The following is a 21,427-nucleotide window of genomic DNA, read 5'->3' on the forward strand; positions in this document are numbered from 1 at the left end:
AGTGTCCCATATCACGAGGGCTTTGCCCGAGGGATGAGGGACACTATAACCATAGATACTGAAGAGTTCCTCGATCCCCCTACTCAAGAAGTAACGATCGAGGAGTGGGGGCCGGGGGTTGGTAGATTATGCTTAGATACATGTACATGTAATACCTATTATGGTGCTTCTTTTATGCTCAAGTTAACAGCGCTATAGCCTATATTATTAACCCACATAATTTCATTATCATCACAGCTCCACCCCTATAACTAGCCTCGTTCCCAGGCCGATTTGTCTGCAATTTAACGCTAGGTTGCCTCATGCATACCTAGCGTTAAATTGGAGACAAATCGGCCTGGGAACAAGGCTACTCCACCCCCTTCATGTGGATCTGCACACAGCAAGACGAGTGGGCTGAAAGCTCAAACCTTTGTGCAAGTATGTATGCTTGCATATGCCGAGATGCGCATATGCAAGCTTTATGTTATATAGCTTTGACACATCCACCGAGGTATCAGCAGTACCCACGATCCGCGGTGCTTTCATCTTATCATGACTTGTCAATCCACAATAATACATTCGTACATCACATGACTACACACACAAACACTCAAAGTGAAGGAAAAGAAATTAAAAGAAGGTGTGACTCGATCAATAGTGAAAGAAAAATGCTACCGTCTGCATGGTGATTTAACTACACAAACTACAAACACACACACACACACACACACACACACACACATACATAGTCACATAGTCACACACACTGTCAGTCTTCGTTCAGACATAGCTGGCTCCCATTGGGTGTTTCGTCATCACTGGGGGTCTTGTCTCTCAGCAACAATTCGCTCTGAGAGTGTAGACCTCCCGCGTCAAAGTGGACAGAGTGTGGGCGTGGCTGGGGTGGTGAGGTACGAGGAGAGAGACGGGACGGAATTAACAGGTTGTCCTCAGGTGATAATTGCTGCAATGATTCTCGAAGTGTGATCACCTCATCTCTAAGTTTGGATATCTCCTCATCCTTCTCCGAACACATGTTCTGTGAGGGAACATTGCCATGTACATTTTGGTTGAAATCATATAAAATAGAGTACTGAAGTGCTAACCCTCGGCTGTTAACATGAATAATATAGATAATTATATTGAAGAGTGTTATAAATAAAAGCAGTAGTATGTACATGTACGAGCTTGGAAGCTGGCTAAGTAGCAAGTAACAAGAGCAATAAAATTAAAGTAGGCGCAGCATGCTGACACGTTTGAGAACAGGGTTTTAGCAGAGCATGAGACATGCACTGTGGACTAGGATTACAGCAAAGTCAGCAAAGCTTGGAATATTAGATTATAGCTTTATAGCTTTCTACTTCAGTAGTCCTTCTCCATTGCTCCTGGTAAGGGATCACTTCAACTGTAAATACGTACCTCGAATAAAGGCCGCGTGTAGCTATATCCATGAAGCCAACGTGTAAGTTCAAAGCTTCTTCGAAAACGAAGTGACATTAAAGTCTGATTGCAAACCCATGAATCAAAGTCCAATAAAACCTTGACTATAAGAGCCTATGCCTGCACTTCAATTGTACGTGTCGAGCAGTGGTGACACACACATACACTGTATACCTCGCATGCGCACCGAGGCATAATGAAATAAATGTACTATTAGCCTATTATCCATGGATCCTACTTAATCCGGTACTACAACTGTAGGTAAAATTCTACAATGGACTCTTAAATTACAGTTAGCTCCTTACCATCATTTCCTGCAGGCTGTCCTTGAGGGTGATGACACACTTGATGTACTGTTGCTCAGGGACCTTGAATGACCCCTCCCCCTCTCCACCACCCCCTGCACTCTTATCTCGCTCCTTCTCTTTGTTGCGAAACGTCGAGCTTCGGTCTAACCTCACTTTTTTCTTTTCTGCCTTCACTTTAGGAACTTTCACAGGTGGGATGGGCGCTGAGATCACATGATCTCCAACGGGATTGGCAAACGATCCAGACTCATCATCGTTGAAAAAAGCTGTTTTCGGTCTCTGCACGGTTTGTGCGCGATTTCGACCTTTGAATGGCTCATGGGACACTGTCCGAGCTACATGAATGGTGGCGATTCCATGGTGACGAGATGAGTCACCTAACGTAGTAGTAGTAGTAGACGCGGGTAGGAGTAGTTTTGTGGCCTGTGCTAGCGATTCTCTAGCTCTCAACATTCTCTTTGATCTGTGATGAGAGAACAGTGAACATGTACACATTAGATACTACTGGCAGGTTCACATACACTGCAAATGCTAGCATTACATCACAGTACTGTATAATTGTTACACAATGTCTATATTATTATGGGCTGTATTAGGACACATACAAAGCTCTTTCTTCGAGAGAGAGAGAGAGAGAGAGAGGATAAACGTACATTGGATTAGGGTCTTCTTCAATATCACTCTCTTCTTTTACTTCCTCCTCTTCTCCAGCCACAACTTTCTCAGCTCCAAAGTACTCTATAAGTTAATACACAGCTCCTAACAACACACTAGCAACAGTCCTACTAATATTGAACTATAAAGGTACATAATTGTATGTACATACATGTACAATTAATTGTAGCAGCAACTACGTAGAGACTGTAATCTATCTGTAAGTTGTTGTTTGGACAAACTATGGCTTTCCTGAAACGAAAAGTCAGGTGAGGTTGATGATTATGACATCATTGTTAGCTTTCAATGCATTAAGCATCAACACAAACGGGCTACATGACACTAATTAGTTTTAATGCTCAGTACATAGCGTTGACATAATTCAGATAACATGACACTGACAAGTAACATTAGCTGGGGTGGGAATGTATGTTTATAAGTAATCGTGACGAGGGTACACTGTGTACGCCCGCTATAAGGAGTCACACTCACCACACTTGAGTCCTTTCTCCTTGCAGATATCGATGGCAGTGTTCAAAGCAAGTTCCCACCTACACAACACATAACATACACCATCACAATACTGTTCTGTACGTACTAATTCTGCACATAATTATTGTACATTTACGTAAGCGGGCGTTAATTCTCTTTCCCTTTTGAGCACACAGTTGTGAGTAGTATCGTGTTTATAAAGGCTTGGTATAACATGATTATAGCTAGCACTGCTTACTCTCTGGCCAACTTCTTTGAAGAGAACTCCAGTCGAAACATTTCAGGGGAAGTCCCCTTCTCCAGCAGTAACAGCTGCACCCCCGTCTTGACGGACACATTCACTCTCACGTGAAGGTCAAACAATCGGATCACAGGTGGCTGGGGAGGGGGAATTACAGTGGTTAACAGTGCTTGTACTACAACCTGTGTACAAACTACTTGTACTTGCCGTACACGTAATCTTTCCTTACTAAAATGCTATAGGGAGCAACCTTAGTAATTTTTGAGTACGTATGTGTGTGAGGCTACCTTGTGGTCCAGTAGTGATGCTAGGTGGAAGCGTTGGTCTCTCTCTGTGAGGAGCACCACCATGTCAGTTACTAGGATCACATGGACAGCTGTGGGGGGTATAGGACACATCATGTGACGCACTTAAGCATACATACAATGTACTTTACATGTAGTTACTGTAATAGGACTTACAAACACACGCACACACACACACACACACACACACACACACACACACACACACACACACACGCACACACACACACGCACACGCACGCACACACACACACACACACACATGCACACGCACCGAACACCTAATAACAGATACATTGTAGTACAATCATGCAAGCATAAACACTAACCAATTTCCTTCCCATGTCCAATCCAGACGGCCAGTCCCCTCTTGCGCAGTTTTCTCTCCGGAGTTGTAAGACAGAAATTAAGTCTCTCCTTCCGATGCTTAAACTTGGTCGATCGTGGCAACTCTAATTTACTCTGAATGGCCTCCACTTCCATCTTCATCTTATTGTCATCAACCATTGTGTCCACATTCGTTATTAACTCCTCCAGTCCCCTAAGGCTATCGCGCACCCTGGGGGCATGGTCTAGTCGCAGCGATTCTGATTTCTTTGACAGACGTTTCAAAAGAGTGAGTAGTTTCGAGAGACGTTGTGAGATGGCCAGGTAATAATCAGGTAGAGTTAGTCGCTGGCATTCTTTGAGGGTGTTCAACTGCTTGATTAACCGAGAGAAAGATTTCTTTTTCATCTGCTCTTTGAAGAATTCTGTTGCGTTGAGATGTGCACTACAAAACACACCAAATGAATGCAGCATCTGCTGTTGTTTCTCCCCTGTAAATTGTTCCAATAGCACATCACTCAAATCGTCAATCATGATATCCTCAGTTTCGTTCTTTTTACTCTTGAGTTCCTTGAGAAATCCATCGCTGATATCAATCAAGTTATCAAGCTCTGGAAACAGCTGGGCAATGGTCTCCTCCGAAGCTACCTTTGTCATCTGTTGTCTAAACACCAACTTCAACACATGTAGAGATCTGAAGTGATTCTGTTCAGTTTGCAACAACTCGTGGAGTATAGCTTGTCTCTCTCTCTCAGCCTTGGTCAATTTCTTGTACAGTCTCCGATCTACGGTTTTATCCCACGTAAATTCCTCTTGTATTCGAAGCACAGGATGACTCACAGATAGTGTGCGCACTACATGTATTTCTTCTTGCTCGTTCTCTGATTCCCCACTGGGGGGTCCAGCGTGGGAGGTAGTCTGTAGAAGATAGGGAGAGGGGTTGCTGTTGGAATCGTTGGGGACCTCCTCCACAGTGCTAAGGCCAGTACCACTAGATGATGTCTTAACAGGGGAGACCATAGAGTGTTCCGACTGTCGTTTTGGTGAGGAGAACTTGGAGGTATCGTTGACCGTAACACTGATAGAGCGATTGTGAGAGGTGGAGTGATTTTGTGAGGTTTGCTCAGCGCCAATGTCATTTATCCCTACTTGGAGACTGGTCGATCTATTGATATTCGTCGGACTGACAGGTTGTTGTGTCGTACTCGGCTCGTATTCCTTAGGTGCTACATATTTCAGTAATACTTCTTCGTATTTGTGTCTTTTCCCCGACCGTGGTCTATTCTGTTTGCCACTCATCTCTAGCTCGGCGGCCTCTTGGCTTCTTGACAGGTCTTTGGAAAGCGATTTTTTCGAAAGTTTTGGTGCACCAAAGATTTTTTCCCTCCATTTTCCTTTCTCTTTCTCTTTAGGGAGAAATATATCCTCGTTGACAGGACAGACTTCTTTGTCACAAAAGCGTACCACCACTGTTGACCCTTTACTAGGAGAATTGGTGATAGTCGACGTTTGGTTTTTACTAGTCTCTTCTTCAGGGGGTGACACAGGACTGAGACTGCCTGAAAGGTTTTCTTTGTCATGCTTTTTGTTCTCGATGGAAAGTGGTGAGGGGATGGTCTTTCTACTCTTGTCCCTCACCAGTGGGGAGCCTGCAAGTGGAGAGACAATAACAATTTGTAAAGATTGTTTAAAAAGTAAATGTACATGTCGGAGAAATAGAACATTAAGAAAAGTTATAAGGCTGTTATCTTATATCTTACATTTAATACATTATACTTGCTATTCTCTCAAAGCATTTTACATAACATGTACATGTACGTGCATGTATATACAATTGAGCATAGCAAGAGCGCTGCTTGACATGTATGTGTGCTAGTTTGTACTGAGGCGGTCTACATACATGTACATGTACACAGTGAGAAAAGAATTACAATACGTGTAAGCACTCACTAGGAGTGAAGTCCAGACTAGAACACTCATTATCCTCCAGCTCAGGAGGTGCAGTTTCATTCTGCAGCCATGGACTGGACACTCGTCGTGGTTGAGGCTCCTCAGTCTGTCTCAATTGTGTAGCTTCATCGTGACTTGATTCAAACACAGAGTCGTGTTGATGGTCACTCTCCTCGCTATCAGAGGCAGGCTTTAGGAGGTCCTTTAGAGCACTGATGGTGGGCCCAACCTTCTCCTTGGTCAAGCCACGCGTTTTTTTGTCAAATTTGGTGTGTGAAATGGTCGAGCTTCTCATCAGATTATTAGGCAATTTGTTTTTCCGTTTTTTGATGGTTTTGGGAGATCCGGTGGGTTTGAAAAAAAGTGCTGATTGTGAGTTTTCTAGAGAGTTTTCTCCGCTCTTGAAAGAGACGTCAACATCGGATGGGCTTAAATCTGAGTGATTTGGAAAAGTGCTGTCATTAGTAGGATCAAGCAGTGGCGATGGTTTTAGAGTAGTTTGTGACTCATCAGGAGTGGAATCCAACACATCAGAGCTGTTGGTACGTTGCTTTAAGGAGGTCTCTTCGTTGCAATCCTCCATGTTTGAGATAAGGAAGTCAGCAGAGTATCGATTATATTTAGCAGCTTTAAGCCTCAACCTCTTGTTTGAATCTCGTATCACAACTTCGTTCACAGAATCGCTGGCCTCGTACAATAAATCCTGTTTAGTGGGGCTCGCATTTTCAATCTGATACAACGAAATACTTCCTTTGATGGTTGTCCCCAAATGTTCTACTTCTTCCTCGCTTGTTCCTGATTCGTGCATGCTGCATGTATCGTTGGTGAGCAGGCTGCTAGCTCGAGATCGATCCTCGAGATCAGCAGTAGAAGAATTTTGTGTCGATAAATTATTTTCTTCAATACTTGTAATCGGAGTGTTCCAACCAGTTGAGGAAGAGGTGGAAGCGTCCGGGCCTATTGACCCCATTATCTCTATTTCTGAAGAGCTTAAACTTCGACGGTGTGCTTTATAACGAGCCGTAGAGTTGATGGGAGTGGGTATTCGCATGGGCATGTCCGTCGGGTCGATAGGGGTCCCCACAGGTGTTAGTAAATCACTGTTTGATAGTTCTAGTTCAGGTTCCGGTGTGCAGTTTGAGCTCATATTCGATGATACTATTACGTATTCGTCTTCTGATCGAACAGTGCTTGAACCAGGAGAGGACTGAGTCAACGGACGATGTTCAAAAATCGATTCCTCCACATTAGGCCCCGTAACTTCAATTAAGGTCGGGCTATTAGACGTCTGCCGGAGCCTGTTTCCTTCTTGGATATCATACGCGGAGTAAGTTTGTCGGGCACGAGTTTCGCTCGAGTCCAGAGTTTCAGAGTATTCAGTTGTGACGACATAAGGTATTGGACCCGAGATCGAGCGCATGTAGGGGGTCTCTTCTTCGGTGGGTGACTGTGGGGGGTCTGAGCCAGGGCTGATTGATCGAGCACCAGGGGAGGTCGCCGCTGATAGGAAAGCACTGGGTACTTCTGTGAGGGTGTGTGTGAGGGGGTTGAGTCCAGCACAATTACATTAAGTATCGTATGTGATAATTATCATGCCTACATTTACACACATACAAATTTAATTAGAAGCAAATCACTTGGGCATACCTGAGTCATCATCCTCCTCATCGTTGAGTTGAGGACAGGAGGCACTCAGTCGATACATGACTCCAAGCTAGAGGGAGATGACATAATCACACAATCATCACACGAAGACACCTGTACATACATATTGTGTAATTGCCTGCACTAATCATGCCAAGGATGCTTTCCCACACTATTCCCTTAACGACACTGTTCCCTTGACAACCCTCCTATACGCCACACCGTCACAGCTGTACTGTAATCACACAGACTATAGGAATGAAGACAATCTCATTATGCTGTACCTAATATAGAACAGTCTCACACACAGACCACCCAGTCAGATTGTACTAACAACAATGACCATTCGCACACACGTGCATATTCATACTATGGATGGGTGGGTAAAAACAACAATTCCGTTAAATTTTAATTAATTACCAGCACAGGTAATTAATATCTACACATGTAGCCTATAAAAGTCAGTGTAATCGAGGCTTACATGTGAGTCTGTGAGCCGGAGGTGGTGGTTTGATTGGGAGGGGTCTTGTTTCTTCTGGTCGAGCTGCACAAGCTCCGCCTTGACCTGCACCAGCTGTTCCTGTATAGCCTCCTCCGCTGTGTGTGTGTGTGTGTGTGTGCATGTGTGTGATGTTTCCTTATAAATGTCAGATTCCTGAGAACTAACGAACCATGCATTAGGAAGTCGCTAAAAATAATATATTAAGGAAGAATAATATCACTTAGCCATGTGGTGCTGAGGGTCACATGAACGCACTTGTAGAGTATCAATTTATTACGGAAATGTCTGCATGATAGATTCCCAGAAAAGTGAAAGTTATGTTACCACACATACCAGTACTTACCGCTGCTGGGGGGTCCCCAAACATGGTACCACAACAAAAACACCACACTAGACTAGTACAGGCCTCACACATACATGTACATGTAAACTGCAAAACACTCACTCACCAGATATTCGGTCGAGTTCATTGAGGCCCGTGTCAATAGATCGACACTCGCTTGATCCCACCACCTGTGACCAAGACGTCTTCCTGGAGCGATCCATTGCCGCCAGCCGAGGATCACGGGAGTTCACTTGTATGGCTTTGATGGGGGTGGAAGGCACAAACTGCACATCCCCCACGTCCATGGTGGCTATCGAACTCCGACGCCTTCTCATGGGAATGTGACGTGTGGGCGGGGGTGTGTGTGTGGAGCCATTTGTGAGGGGGTGGTCTAGGCTCGTGAGAGAGGTGTGAGTGAGGTGCCTGAATCGCTTCACCTGCATTGAGAAAAGGGCCACAATAATTTTTTAGCAGAAAAGATTATTATAATACATGTAGCATCAACAATAAATATACACTATTATTATGCAAGCATACATGTAAAATGCAGCTCCTACATGTGTACAGTTACCATGGGTAGTTGTGAAAAGCTCCAGTAGTAATTCATTGGCAGTAGTTTAGCTACTTGGACAAAAGCTACAAAGCTACAAAATGAGCACTGTACGGTTCAACTAACCTGTTATACTACGTTTTTGTTTGCTTAGCAAAGTCTTGAAATGGTTTAAATAGTTTGAGGCGCATTGGACACCTCAATAAGTACGTAGGTAGCTCAGAGAGGAATGCTCTATACACACCTTATTTGGTAGCTGTCAGATGTGAAATTATTACAAGCTGTTCTAGTTATGTCCTGAATATCAGCGATGGCTCTCAAACACTTAAAATTCCATTGACTGTACACCGTCATTAAATGTGGCATAATGAGTCAAGAGCACACAATCAGAGTTTAATTAATTGTAACGAACGGACGGACGTATCAGTATACTATCTTGATAGTCAAAAGTTTAAAGGTCAAACAATGATTTCGAGTTCATGTTAGGGCTTGTTGGTCGTCTACATATAACAGGAATTTTGATCTCCAATCCATGGAGTCACTTTGGGCATGAATTGAACTAAAGCTCTCCAATAGTATTCACCTGATTAGTCCACTGGCTGTTGATTTCCTTGAACTTGTCCAAATCTGCTGAGAGATATTGTAATAAAGCAATCAAAAAATACGAGTCAACACCCACACAAAGGTAGTACAATTATTGAGCAGCTATATACTAGCTTCACACAACTTCCATGATGACTCATCCACCCACATCACATGTACTACAACGCCACAGAGCCTCATAATTATGACAATAAGTAACATAGTCTCTGAATTACAATGTACAAAACTCTGAAACAGTTATTAAATCTGGGAGAGTTTAGTCAGCACGCTTACGTATCATAATTATCAGTTTGTAGCTTAAGAGGAAGTGACATGTCATAATATGTCATCATGCTCTGGGAGGGCCCTTGTTAGTCTGCCCCTTGGCCAGTCATTAACCTATGAGCTCATTATCATCACATGGCTAGCTAGAGGAAGCTAGAGCTGATAATGAGGCAGTTTCACACACAGTGATGATTGCACACCTTTGCACTGTACACCGTACATACTGGCACAGACACTCATCTAATTAAATTGAAACTAACGATAACTAATTAAGGCTAAGTCAACAATACACCCCCACGCCCCCTACCCCCAGCTTAGATGTATGCATATGTACTGTTACCCACCGTCACCTTGAGCTGGCTGTGCGTAGGCCCTCAGTCTGGAGGGACTGCTCAGGGGACTATCCCCAACCACACCATTGGAGTCCACCTCACTCATGTACCTACAGCACACGTGCAATATTATACATTAGAGAGTCTGCATTGGGTGATGATCATCATCTCTACAATGTACAATACAAGCTACTTACTGCTCAACTCGTGTACATGAGTCTCTCTGTAATCATTATAATTATGTAGATTTCAAAACCCTTCTTGTAGAAGCATTAGACACATTGTGCTACTTGATCACATTCAGGCAGTGATGAACCCGAGGTGTAGTGCCAATGTACACAGTGTGAGCATGCAGGAAGGATGCTAAGGCAGACTTGTCTGAACCCCATTTCCTTATTATGGGAGAATCTATACTGCCTACAAATGATTCTTGGAGGGCTTCTACTTTCACAATATTATGTTGCTCCATATCTACATGTATATGGCTTTAATTCACTGGAAAAATAGTCGGTTGAAAATTGCTATCTAGGTACCAATTAACACCTAGTAACCTTGATAATTCCCACAAACACTTTGGGACGTACATTATCAGTAGTTGTGCCAGTCCCTCGTTGCCTTGGCTACGAGCAATGTCAATTGGCAGTTGTCCCCGAGTATCTGGGAGAACGACGGCCTCCGCTGCCCCTGGCAATGAGAGGAGGTACTGTGAGAGACAGTTGAGACCATGACGGACGGCAAAATGAAGGAGGGTCTTATTCTGAGAGCAATCTGTGTGAGGAGAGGGTATACAACTGTTCAAGAGATGGGTGCAAAATGGGCTATTTGAAGCAACAAAAGAGGCCATTTGAAGCAACAAAAGACTCGTGAAACCCAGCAATCTACAGGGGAACTGTAGCTAGAGAGTAATTCTATAGATTACAACTAATTGTTGATAAAACGATGGAAAGATCAAAGGGAGCTAACTGTACGTGCAGCGTTTCTTTCCACAATTTCACACATGCACGGATAGCTGCTCCCAAGGCAGGAATTTGCGACCAGAGTGAGCAATTATACACAATATATTTCAAAGTCACCATCCATAAGATGTCTAATGCTACAGGGTAGATGCATGTATAGTGCCTTATTGATAATTATGACCACTACCATTATTATATATACACAGTACAACATTGTTACATGTACATGTATATAACCTCAGCACATGATCTTCTATAATTACATATATAGCAGTATAGTACCTGGTCTGCCCACTAGGCTCCATTCCGGGGGGAAACTAACGGTCCTCATTGAGCTGACAAGGGCCTGGTCAAACTCTCGCAGTGCGTCCTGGCTGCTCAAGGGAGGCATGGAGTTGGTCTGGAGGGGCCTGCATTCTCGAACACTCCTCAGAAGCTCTTCAATAAACTGGGAACGATCCATCACATACGAGAAGGGGGAGTGGTAGAGGAGGGAGTCCCCTGCCATTAACGAGAGCTCCACCGTCTCAAGTAGTGGGTGGTCTGTGTGTGTAGAGCGTGTGTGGCAATCATATTGTGTGTATATAAAGACATCAACTATATGTCACGTAATGACAACACCATTTACGTTTCTAAGACGGAACATAATCATATATGGCTATCTACAGTAATTAAGGGCTACAAGTATAGCAGGTATTATTCAAGACAAAAGCTATGGATTTCCGAAGTTAACATCCTGTGTTCAGAAATGCAATATGCCAGTACATATTTATCTCACCTGGCAGAGATACGAGGAGACAGGATGGGTTGACTCTTTCAGTGGGTAGTCTGTGAGAGACGGCACTCCCTCTCAGCATCAGGTGGAGATCACCTGAGGGGAGGGGCTCAGAGGAGCTGATCATGAGTCTCTCTCCACCCTGTAGAGTGGAGGGAGGGGGAGATGGTGATGAGCATATAGAGTGTTAAAAAAAGAATATTTTCACGGTTATGACTAAAACTTGGTCACAACGATAAGTATATTCACAGTGCACTCACAGTGTTTACATTGTGCATAATTGGAATACATTTACAGAGGTTAGCTAACAGATAAAAACCAAAGGATAATAGCTACTGCAAATATAAACCCCATAAAACCATGTGACTCAGAGTACCATAATACCCCCACTACATACCCACTGTGTCCACTCATGTGACGTACCTTAATAGAGCATTGGTGTGTCGAGAGAGTGATGGAATGTCCAGTTAGCCCGTCTGTATAATAATATTCATAAGTCTCATCATATCCGACTGTACTTGCTACACTGTGTACACCATGTACCTAATGACGTGCTTAATGGAGCACGACACAACACCTTAGTGCTGTGTGTACAGTAGCCATGACACTACATATAAGTAGCTAGCTAGTCCACACTCAGGCACAACCCACCTAACTTACAGGGAGGTCAATAAAAAAGTGAGCAGTTCCTCAATTTAAAATTTAAGGTCATAATAAAATGTGTAGTACTATCGTGATTGTTGAGTGACCCTAGTGACTAAAGTATGGTATCTTATTATACATGTACGTTGCCGGTCGGGTATAATTATCCTTATACCAAAGACAACTATCTAGTTTATGTTAACTGGATACTTTTGTACACAACGCTATTGTAGATCCAAACAACTTAGGTATACACAAAGAAGAAAGAAGTGACTAGTGTGCACAGTCACTTTAATTTAAGTTACCCGGCACAAAGCCTCACTTAGCAATAAAAATACTTTGTACACAACGCTATTGTACATCCAACAACTTAGGTATACACACATTAATTACAGAGAAGAAAGAAGTAGATTGAAACTTATCAAGTGTGGTCACTCTAATTTAAAAGTTAATAGACACAAAGCCTCACTTAGCAAGCAATTTGTGCTACAAGAGGCCACAACCAATATTGGTCTACACAAGGGTGATTCCGGTTTCATTGTTAGCAAGATGTAATTCGGTAAAGTTAAGCCATACAATATATATACGTGTGTTCAAAAGCTCGTATAAACAGAAGAACATCAAAGAGCATTAGTGCTACTTCTACACTAAACATCTGGCCAGACTGAAATCGGGGCCGGGGAGAGCGAGGGTGTCAATTTTTACTTCCTACACATGTAGCTAGTACAGTTATGGTTCCCAGTAAAGTGCAGCTAGCTAGCAACTACCTTTGTCACCTCGCGACAGTGAGGAAATGAAATGTGCGTCTTTATAAAACATACAACACACTATCGGGGTATGTGTCCCTTTCATTGTGTGTGTATACACACTGATACTAGCTAGCTATCGAGTCTTTAGTCTGTACAACCATCCCCATATTGTATTTCACACAGTCAAAGGTCACTATAGACTATCCCCAAGAACTGAGCCAGCCTTGTGTCAAAGGAGACTGATAATATACATACCAGCCATATTTTGATGTTTCAGTTGACCTTTGGGCTGTATCTGTGGGGAACTTGATCCAGTATTTCAGCCAATTCTTGCTCCAACATGTCCCACTACACTATATAGAGAACAACAGTACAGTAGGCTAGCTAGCTATCAGTGCTCGTAGAGTATGTAGCTAGTATCTCTACGTTCATGTACATGCATGTGGTTGATAGCAGTTTACATAACCTGCAACATACTACATGTACATGTATCCTATCATGCAAGGGAATTCCCCTGATCCGTATACTAAATTAGTGGGTGTAACCTAATTTCCGGAAACTGTGAGTGAGTGACTGTGATGCGCCTTACCTAGCAAATGCAGCATGGCAGCAAGATGGAGACCTTGGACGACTGCTGCTAAGGCCGCGGGACGGTCCAGATCCAGGAAACCACCGCCAGAGCCACTCAAGAAATGGAATATTGTCAGAGGAGACTTGGTGAGGAGATTAAAGCATGTCTGATCATGATTTTGAGGTACTAGTATTAAAATTGTACGATAATCACAGGTTCAGATACTGGCTGGTAAAGACAAGGGAGTGCAGGGAAAAGTGGCCGCAGTTATTCGTAAAGAAAACAGAGTCATTGTGGGCGGTTTCAATACTGTGAGTTCGTTAAAGTTTTCAATTTGAGTTCACAAGCATCGATATTTATAATTAATTATGTTCGTTTTCACTTCTGTAGCATATTCGAGTGCGGTCACTGGGTGAGGGCAAGACTATACGTGTGGCCAGTGAAGCACCTCTCCATGTCTCCAACGTGGCACTGGTGGACCCTGGTGACGGGTAATTTACTATATATTTTTATACCCCCCCCCCCTGTATTTGAAGTGAAGGTTTAGCCCGTAGATACATAGATATTGTTACTGTGAAGTCAGTTTCCTTATGTTAATTTACACTTTGCAATTATTGTAACGGCCAGAATCTACAAACAATAGTCTCAATAATGCATGACAATAGCCACATGTGTCACCAAGTATCCAGTAGTTATAAACTAAATACATGTACGCAATTGTTGTTACCGTGCCACTGTTGCAGTCAGCCGTGTCGAATCAAGTACCAGTACACCGAGGACGGAGAGAAAGTGAGAGTCTCACGACGCTCTGGTATGATTGTTCCTAAACCACCTGAGCTCAAGGAGAGGAAAGACCTGCCCTCTAGGAGCGCCTATTTAGGTGAGAGACTGTGTCGCTAATGCATGCTGTGGCTACTGTAAATGTGTTGGCAGATATCAGGTTTGTTGCACTAATTTCTCTATAGGCTTTGGCATGTATCTATTGTTCACCTCACCTAGCTACCAGACATCTTCTGTGTGTATCTTTTTCTTTTTCGTATTTTCAGACTGCTCAATTTGTAGGTCAGCTAATACCCCAACAACCGCACCACCCACTCACACACCCCAGCGAATACACCCCCACTCCTCCCCCATACACCACTCAAATACCCTACCCCCACTCCCTCACACATCACACACCCCAGCAACTCCCCATCACCCACTCACACACTGCTAATACCACCCACTCACACCACACCCCCCCGCAGAGGGAGGACAGGACACTCTGGCAGAAGATGTCACAGAGCGTACATACATCCCTTCACTTCTCTCCTTCGAGGAAGAGATAGCTCAACTGATTCCAAGAGAACCACCACAATCCCCCGAGCTCTCGTACAAGTCAAAACCAACCGTGACTGAGCAGTCTAGTATTAGTCCAGCTAATTAGTAGTAGGTGTCTTTGTGTCTCATTCAACTTGATTCATGTTAATTAAATTTTATTGTTCAAAATTGAATTAACAATGACTGTATGTGAATGTAAATTTTCACAGAATGACACAAATTGAATTGTGGATATTCGAGCATCAAGTAATGAATGATCTGATATGACCAGTATAGATTGAAACATTATAAATGAGAGAGAGGATCAATAACTTTTGACCAGCACAATTAAAGTCACCTGATTTGAAAAGATCGATTATTAGCAGAGGAACTGAAAGTATCAGCACAATATTAGCCGTATAAATCATTAATTGATATGACCACCAAATAATTATAAATAATGATAAATTGATAAATTGTTGACCAGCATATGATTATGGTTATGAGGAGTGAAGTGCTTGGTCTAGTTTCTCACAGAGTGCTTGCTCTGACTGTCCCATGTGTTCATCTCTGCAACCGTCTTGCCACAAATGAACCAGGCCTGGCTCAACAGATCGAAACACCGTTAGCTTGTTCAGTTGCAAAAACATCTCAACAAGTGTTAGATTTTCCTCCTGTTCTGAATAGAGCTCCAAAGCGTCGGCTAGGTCGTAGTTGTAGACACAGGCAGTGTGGTAACTTTCGTGCATCCAGTTGCCTCGATCAGCAGTAATTTGGAACTTAGTTGCGTGGGGGTACAAAATTCGTGCTTTGTAGAATTTGTCCGGTTTATATGGATTAAAAATGGCTGGAAAGTAGACTTGCTTACTCTCGATAGCGTTCAAACGGCATCTCTCTAAAAAGCGTGTTGAAAAGTCTATGTGTATATCGGCCAGAAATAGAAGTTCGTAACTAGGAAACTCTTTTGAGGCAATTTTCAAAGTCTCGATTCTTGAATGTGCTTTTCTTGTTGACACAAACCTCAAGTCTGCCTCGGGGTATTTGCCTTTGTACAACTTAACAAGTGTTGTGACCGCCTGCAGATCCTCATCGTAACGCTTAAACAATCCATCGTCACTGTACAGTACCACGAGGAGGCCGACTGATTCCGGTGGGTTTCGTGCGAGAAAACTGCTCTCAAAGGACATCATAAACCGCTGAAAGCCTCGAGCAACGGAAGGTGCGGCAACAACAAAATTAACTTTAGTAGTTTTGTAACTTGCAAATTGAGCAGAGAGAACTCGAGGAGGTTCCACCTCTTGTAAACTGTGTACCACGAGTGATTGGTGAGTGTTTTTGTTGAATACTTGAGAAAAACTATCGATGCCCCTCTGAGGATCGAACCTCAGCATTAAACCGTCAAATCGCAATACTTCTTTGTCTGAAACGTTCGTTAAAGCGGCTGTGACTGCGCTCTTCGTTTTCTTGATCATGGTTTCCTCGTCAGGGCTTAGATCGTGAATGGGATAATGAAGGGACTCCGTGTACTTGTGTACATTGTCAAACATCTGAAAGTGTGTAACATCTTCATCGATACTACGAGGAAAATAAGGAGGATGGAGGCCTAGTGTGGTCCATGGTGGAGAATGATGCTCGCTCGTAGAATGTAGGGAGTTAGACTGTGCACTGAGTTCCGTAACATGTAGCAAATGAGCTCTTAGTTCCTTCACTGCTTGTTTCGTATGGCCCAAGCTTTTGCCAGTCTGGTAAAGGTGGTAGTGGTAGAAATGGTCGGGTTCTTTGAGTGGGGACACAAGTAGAGCTCTTTGTATGGATGGATTGAGACCATGCTCTCCCAGCTGCAACTGTTCCTCGTCAATCTCATCGGCTGCACTATAGAACAGCTCCTCCATCTGCAGAAAAAAATCCGTCATTACAATATGCAATCAAAGTGTATATAGCTGCGGTCTAAATAGTGTGCAAATAAGTGTTACAATTGTGTCAACTTCATTTCAACCCAAGCTATTATAATTATTACTTGAGAAAAATATATCTCCTTGAGACATAATGACACAATATTAATTAGACACTAGTTGACATGGGAAAGTGCCTCAGAGCAGGTATACTATGGGACTTAGTATACCTGCAATTTACTTAGTATACCTAGTATTCCATTGTCAAGTAATTATATTGTAGTCAAGCGGTTTGCGCATGCGCACTAGTATCTAGACACTGTTTTGTCAGTGTCCATGTGATTTAGAAGCCCTTAGTCACTTGTAGTACCCTTGCTATATACACTTGAAATACTAAATCAGTGCCTTTGGGCTTCTAAATCCCATAGACACCTCCAAAACTAATCATTCTATCTATCCTTGTGTGACTATCAGTAGGTTATATTGGACTCGCCTCACTAGCGACAGTACAGCTGACATTGCCACTCATCCGAATGCATCTAGCCATCTCAACATCCTCATTCTCCGACCTTGTGTTCTCCCAGCACCATGGCAACACGGGACACAGCATCTGCATAGCTCCCCAGCTCACAGCATATCCAGACTCTGAACAATAGCTCTCTCCATCACTCAGACCAAGTTCCTCTCTGTTCTCCTCTGTCGGATACACTGAGCGTCCAATCAAAAGTGGTTCTGAGCTGTTCATTAAAGCAAGTAGTCTCTCAAGTGCTTCAGTGTGTATGTATGAATCATCTTCGACTTTCATGAACCAGTTATACTGACTCGACTTTCTTTCACAAATATCCATCCACATCCGAAATACGCCCTGTCCAGATCTCAACTCTGAACCCTCAAGGGACACGAGAGGTATCTTCTTCTTAGCGGCAAAGTTGATCTCAGTCTCTCCTCCAGGCTGACACAAATAGTACTGAATGTCTTCAACCCCACCACCCCAAGTACGATGTATCGGTAGGACTCTAGTCTGTAAGCTATCACTACTAGTGAGAATATTGTACGAGATGGTCTTTAGTGTAGGGAGGTTGCGAGAAGTGATCTTGGGACGGGGTATTTTTATTTGAGGTGGGGTAGCAACTTCAAGCGATTTTGTACCAAGCTCGTGGTTTAGGAGGATTTCTGGTTCTTCATCCATTGAGCGTAAGGACAGAACAAGAAATGCTGTTAGCAATGTCCCTGTGAAGACACCCAACGTGAAGGGGACAGCAGTGGCTGGTCTGATCTTGTTAATACTTTTAGGGAGAGCCATCTTGAACTGATCTACAGTCACTTTATAGCTAGCTGCATAGCTAGCTGAAGGCATTCCAGTGTCGCTAAGCTTGTCTGCAAGTCCATGTGGGTGGGTGGGGCTCATTTTGCATTGTTGACAAGTTGAGTTAACGATCTTTATACATAAACATTGAGAAAAATTACACAAACAATTTGCAATTTGGGAATAATTACTCCTATACATAGAGATTGTTAATGTCTTTGTGTGATAAAGTAGGCCATTCCAATGCCTATGGCAGCCACTACCATAGCTGCTGTCAGGTAGGGCAGGGGACCCTGTAGAAACGAGCAACACAAGTACATCATAACAACACATCAACAACTGCTTTGTACAGAAAAGATATTTCTACAGTAAATGCATAGTACCGTATTACTAGAATGTTTTGCGAGCATCAAACATTTGCGAACTTTGCGATGGTTGATCAATTCGCAACAATAAAATCCGCAAAACCTAAATTATTACTAGTAAATACACACGATCCTTGCCAGAACGCAATAATTAGATCGCAAAGGGTCCAATTTTCTGCTGATTTGGCTCATTCGCAAAGGTTTTTCACCCACAAAATATTCTAGTAATACGGTAGGAGCACGAACCCATAGCCATTAATTGTACTCAGCAAACTTTAGCTTTCCAATTTAATTTCAGGTCATACATGTATTTCTAAGAGTCATTCCGCGAAAGTTTATACCCTCAAAGTTACCGTATGATTGTGTAGTTAAACTCACCCAGCTAGGAGCTCCTTGTTTAGGCTTGCTCTTGTCGCTCTTAGTAGAAGGTTTCCCCTCCACCATCCGTCTGTACATGGCCTTCTCTTTCTCCTTCATATGGTCTCTCTTCTGCACTGCCCTTGCCAACTCTTGTTTAATGGCTTTCTCCTCGGGATTGATACCAGCTGCCCTTTGGAGCCTCTTGACGGCATCGTCCATCTCACCTTGCTGCGAAAGCACCTGTGAAAAAGACGAGCAATTGATACCAAGTTTGAATGTCTGTGAGGTTGACTAACCTTCCCCGATCGAAAGAGAGCTTTAACATTGTCAGGATCCTTGTCCAGCACATGGCCACAGGATACAAGCACTTCTTTATACATCTCCACCTGTCAACAGACAGGAAAATTCTCAAGTACTATATAATATGCACATCATTAATTTTGTTTGCTAGCCTATTATATATTAACTGTTACTGCAATGGCTACCTTTAGTTGGGCAGCAGCGACATTGTTCCAACACCGTATCTCCATATCTTGAATCTCTTTGCTGCCCTCTCCAGCATGCTGCAGATACCACACCGCACACATTTCAAAGTAATCGCACTTTTTATTGTTGTACAGGGGACGTAGATAAGGTATAGACAAACACATTCTACATAGTAAAGTGTGTACAGTTCCAACAAACCTCTTCAATGTAAGACTTGAGCATCTGTAGTCCCCTAGAATGGAAGATTGTACTGTCACATTGTGAGTATTAAAAGAGGGACAAACAAACCTTTGGTATGAAGTGACTGCTCGGTCGAACTCTTGCCTCTTAAAAAGCTCATTTCCACGAACCCTTTTTTTGTCTCTGTATAGGAAAATACTGTATAGCGCTAAATTTTCGCTGTTTTCGTGGGTTAGCAATCCTCCACGAAAATTAGGTCCACGTAATGCTTAGCTAATGGAAGACACAACGTCCTTTGACCAAATAGCGCGAACTTTATTTAACGAAATGTTTTTAAATTGCAAGAAATTTAAGTGCCTCAAAAATTTCGCGCTATACGGTATCATAAATTGTTTAAATTCTACAATAATCATGTTTGCCTATTAACATGAAAATATACAAAGGACAACATAAGTATGTCATTCATACAACTATTGCTCACACAGCTGCCAGTAGCTCTTCTTGTGAGATGGTCTGATAGTCGAGAGGCCCCAACACCTCCAGCAGTTCCACCTCATACAGCAAAGTGGCGTTTGGGGGCACGTCAGGCTCTCTGCAGGGAGTAAGACACGGGGAGGGGTGAATACTACTCTGAGGGGCATGTGACTTAGATTGATCTATAGAGGGAATTAATCTGGAAAATAAATGAAAAGGACAGACATCCAGGTCCCAAATGAACAGCTAAGTGTACAAAACAACCCCTCAACAACTTTGTTTCCCAAAGGTGCCCGTTATAATAAAAGGGGTTCCACTGTACAGTATATATAGACCTGTAATGTTAATAATGATGGATTCTCACCTTCCACTGCTTCCAAATGCAAATCTTGGGCCACTTTTTACTTCACTAAGTTCACCAGTTTCCATGAGAGTGACGCTAAGGTCCAGTGCTGTGTGTATGTACAGTACCGTTACATATAGTGCTAGAAATGTATGCGCGACACCACCTAATGCTATCTATGCGAGCGGCTAAATTTTGTATCGCACAATTAATCAGAGCATTAGCATTTTGTTTTTGGAGCCTTAAAATTGGCCAAAACACCATAATCTTATAGCTCTCATCCATTCTTTACAACACTATGGTATGCACACAAGAGTGTAACATTACACACTTATTGCCCTGCTCAGGCAATGCCTAGCTTTAATAGCCTATGAACAGGAAAATGTACAGAGCACTACTAGGGCACATGTATGCCAATAGAATGTTTATACAATAGTGAATACCTTGAATGACATCACCATCTCCCACGGTAAACACAAATGTCTTGTGTTTGTCCACCACCTCTCCCGACTCCAGACACCCTCTAGCGGAGACTTTCACACGAGACTGGGGGGTGGGTCTAGTAGACACTCCGCCCCCATTACGAATAACCTGCAGCAAATGAGGATATATTACATATGAACGCTCTGACTGTACGTACGATTGGACCTCTAACTAAGTGAAGTGTGAGCGTGAAACTATCATTTTATAACGAACCTTCTTCATGAGCTGTTGGTTCCCAAGAATGTCGACCCAGTCGTTGTCAAGTGACGCCTCGTCTTTGCTAGAGGTGGGTTCATTGCTAGTCGGCTCATTGCTAGTTGGCTCATTGCTAGTCTGACTCTCAGCCTGTGTAGGTGTTGGGACGATGTCAGGCAACTCTGAGGCTGACAACACACTAGCATCTGATGGTTCTTGGTTGGTGATGGCTTCTCCGTTCATATCCGGCTTAGTTAGAATGCTAGGTGTTTCATCCTCTCCTGTATGCTGCAATGAACTCTCCTCATCTCCAATCACAGACGTAGACATAGCTAGCTAGCAGTACAGTGCTGGGTCAGTTGGTTGAGAGCAAATGCTGAGTCAGAACATACTAGCTGGCTAACGACCCTTTACCAGCTGATTAAAAAGAAC

General features: G+C 43.1%; 4 protein-coding genes across 8 annotated transcripts; 1 reads left to right on the forward strand and 3 right to left on the reverse strand.

The window, feature by feature from the left end:
- Nucleotides 1–539: 539 nt before the first annotated feature.
- On the reverse strand, nt 540–13,521 carry LOC135339119 (A-kinase anchor protein 13-like). Of its 5 annotated transcripts, none has more exons than XM_064535248.1 (18): nt 13,297–13,521; nt 12,074–12,126; nt 11,654–11,792; nt 11,158–11,418; nt 10,504–10,687; nt 9,938–10,029; nt 9,304–9,347; nt 8,295–8,607; nt 7,825–7,940; nt 7,347–7,413; nt 5,700–7,223; nt 3,752–5,398; nt 3,405–3,493; nt 3,115–3,254; nt 2,877–2,935; nt 2,384–2,468; nt 1,728–2,193; nt 540–1,021 (listed from the first exon to the last, which is right to left on the reverse strand). In XM_064535248.1, the coding sequence occupies exons 1-18, from the start codon at nt 13,301–13,303 to the stop codon at nt 752–754; spliced, it is 5,556 nt and encodes a 1,851-aa protein (XP_064391318.1). In that variant the 5' UTR covers nt 13,304–13,521; the 3' UTR covers nt 540–751. The 5 variants fall into 5 exon arrangements, with proteins under 5 accessions (XP_064391318.1, XP_064391317.1, XP_064391316.1 ...); XM_064535247.1 differs by having other exon boundaries at nt 9,304–9,350; XM_064535246.1 differs by having other exon boundaries at nt 9,932–10,029.
- Nucleotides 13,522–13,599: 78 nt separating this feature from the next.
- On the forward strand, nt 13,600–15,100 carry LOC135339130 (large ribosomal subunit protein uL24m-like). Its single transcript, XM_064535266.1, has 5 exons — nt 13,600–13,758; nt 13,828–13,923; nt 14,003–14,103; nt 14,356–14,492; nt 14,860–15,100. The coding sequence occupies exons 1-5, from the start codon at nt 13,645–13,647 to the stop codon at nt 15,036–15,038; spliced, it is 627 nt and encodes a 208-aa protein (XP_064391336.1). The 5' UTR covers nt 13,600–13,644; the 3' UTR covers nt 15,039–15,100.
- Nucleotides 15,101–15,166: 66 nt separating this feature from the next.
- On the reverse strand, nt 15,167–18,310 carry LOC135339123 (chondroitin sulfate synthase 1-like). Its single transcript, XM_064535256.1, has 2 exons — nt 17,297–18,310; nt 15,167–16,803 (listed from the first exon to the last, which is right to left on the reverse strand). Exons 1-2 carry the CDS (start codon nt 18,308–18,310, stop codon nt 15,412–15,414), a joined length of 2,406 nt encoding a protein of 801 aa, XP_064391326.1. The 3' UTR covers nt 15,167–15,411.
- On the reverse strand, nt 18,229–21,406 carry LOC135339127 (peptidyl-prolyl cis-trans isomerase FKBP8-like). Its single transcript, XM_064535263.1, has 10 exons — nt 21,014–21,406; nt 20,761–20,908; nt 20,339–20,426; nt 19,982–20,092; nt 19,609–19,683; nt 19,519–19,552; nt 19,320–19,397; nt 19,131–19,220; nt 18,853–19,074; nt 18,229–18,402 (listed from the first exon to the last, which is right to left on the reverse strand). Exons 1-10 carry the CDS (start codon nt 21,323–21,325, stop codon nt 18,319–18,321), a joined length of 1,242 nt encoding a protein of 413 aa, XP_064391333.1. The 5' UTR covers nt 21,326–21,406; the 3' UTR covers nt 18,229–18,318.
- Between the last annotated feature and the right edge of the window lie 21 nt (nt 21,407–21,427).

The sequence above is a fragment of the Halichondria panicea genome, chromosome 7, assembly GCF_963675165.1.
Source record: "Halichondria panicea chromosome 7, odHalPani1.1, whole genome shotgun sequence".
Lineage (NCBI taxonomy): Eukaryota > Metazoa > Porifera > Demospongiae > Suberitida > Halichondriidae > Halichondria > Halichondria panicea.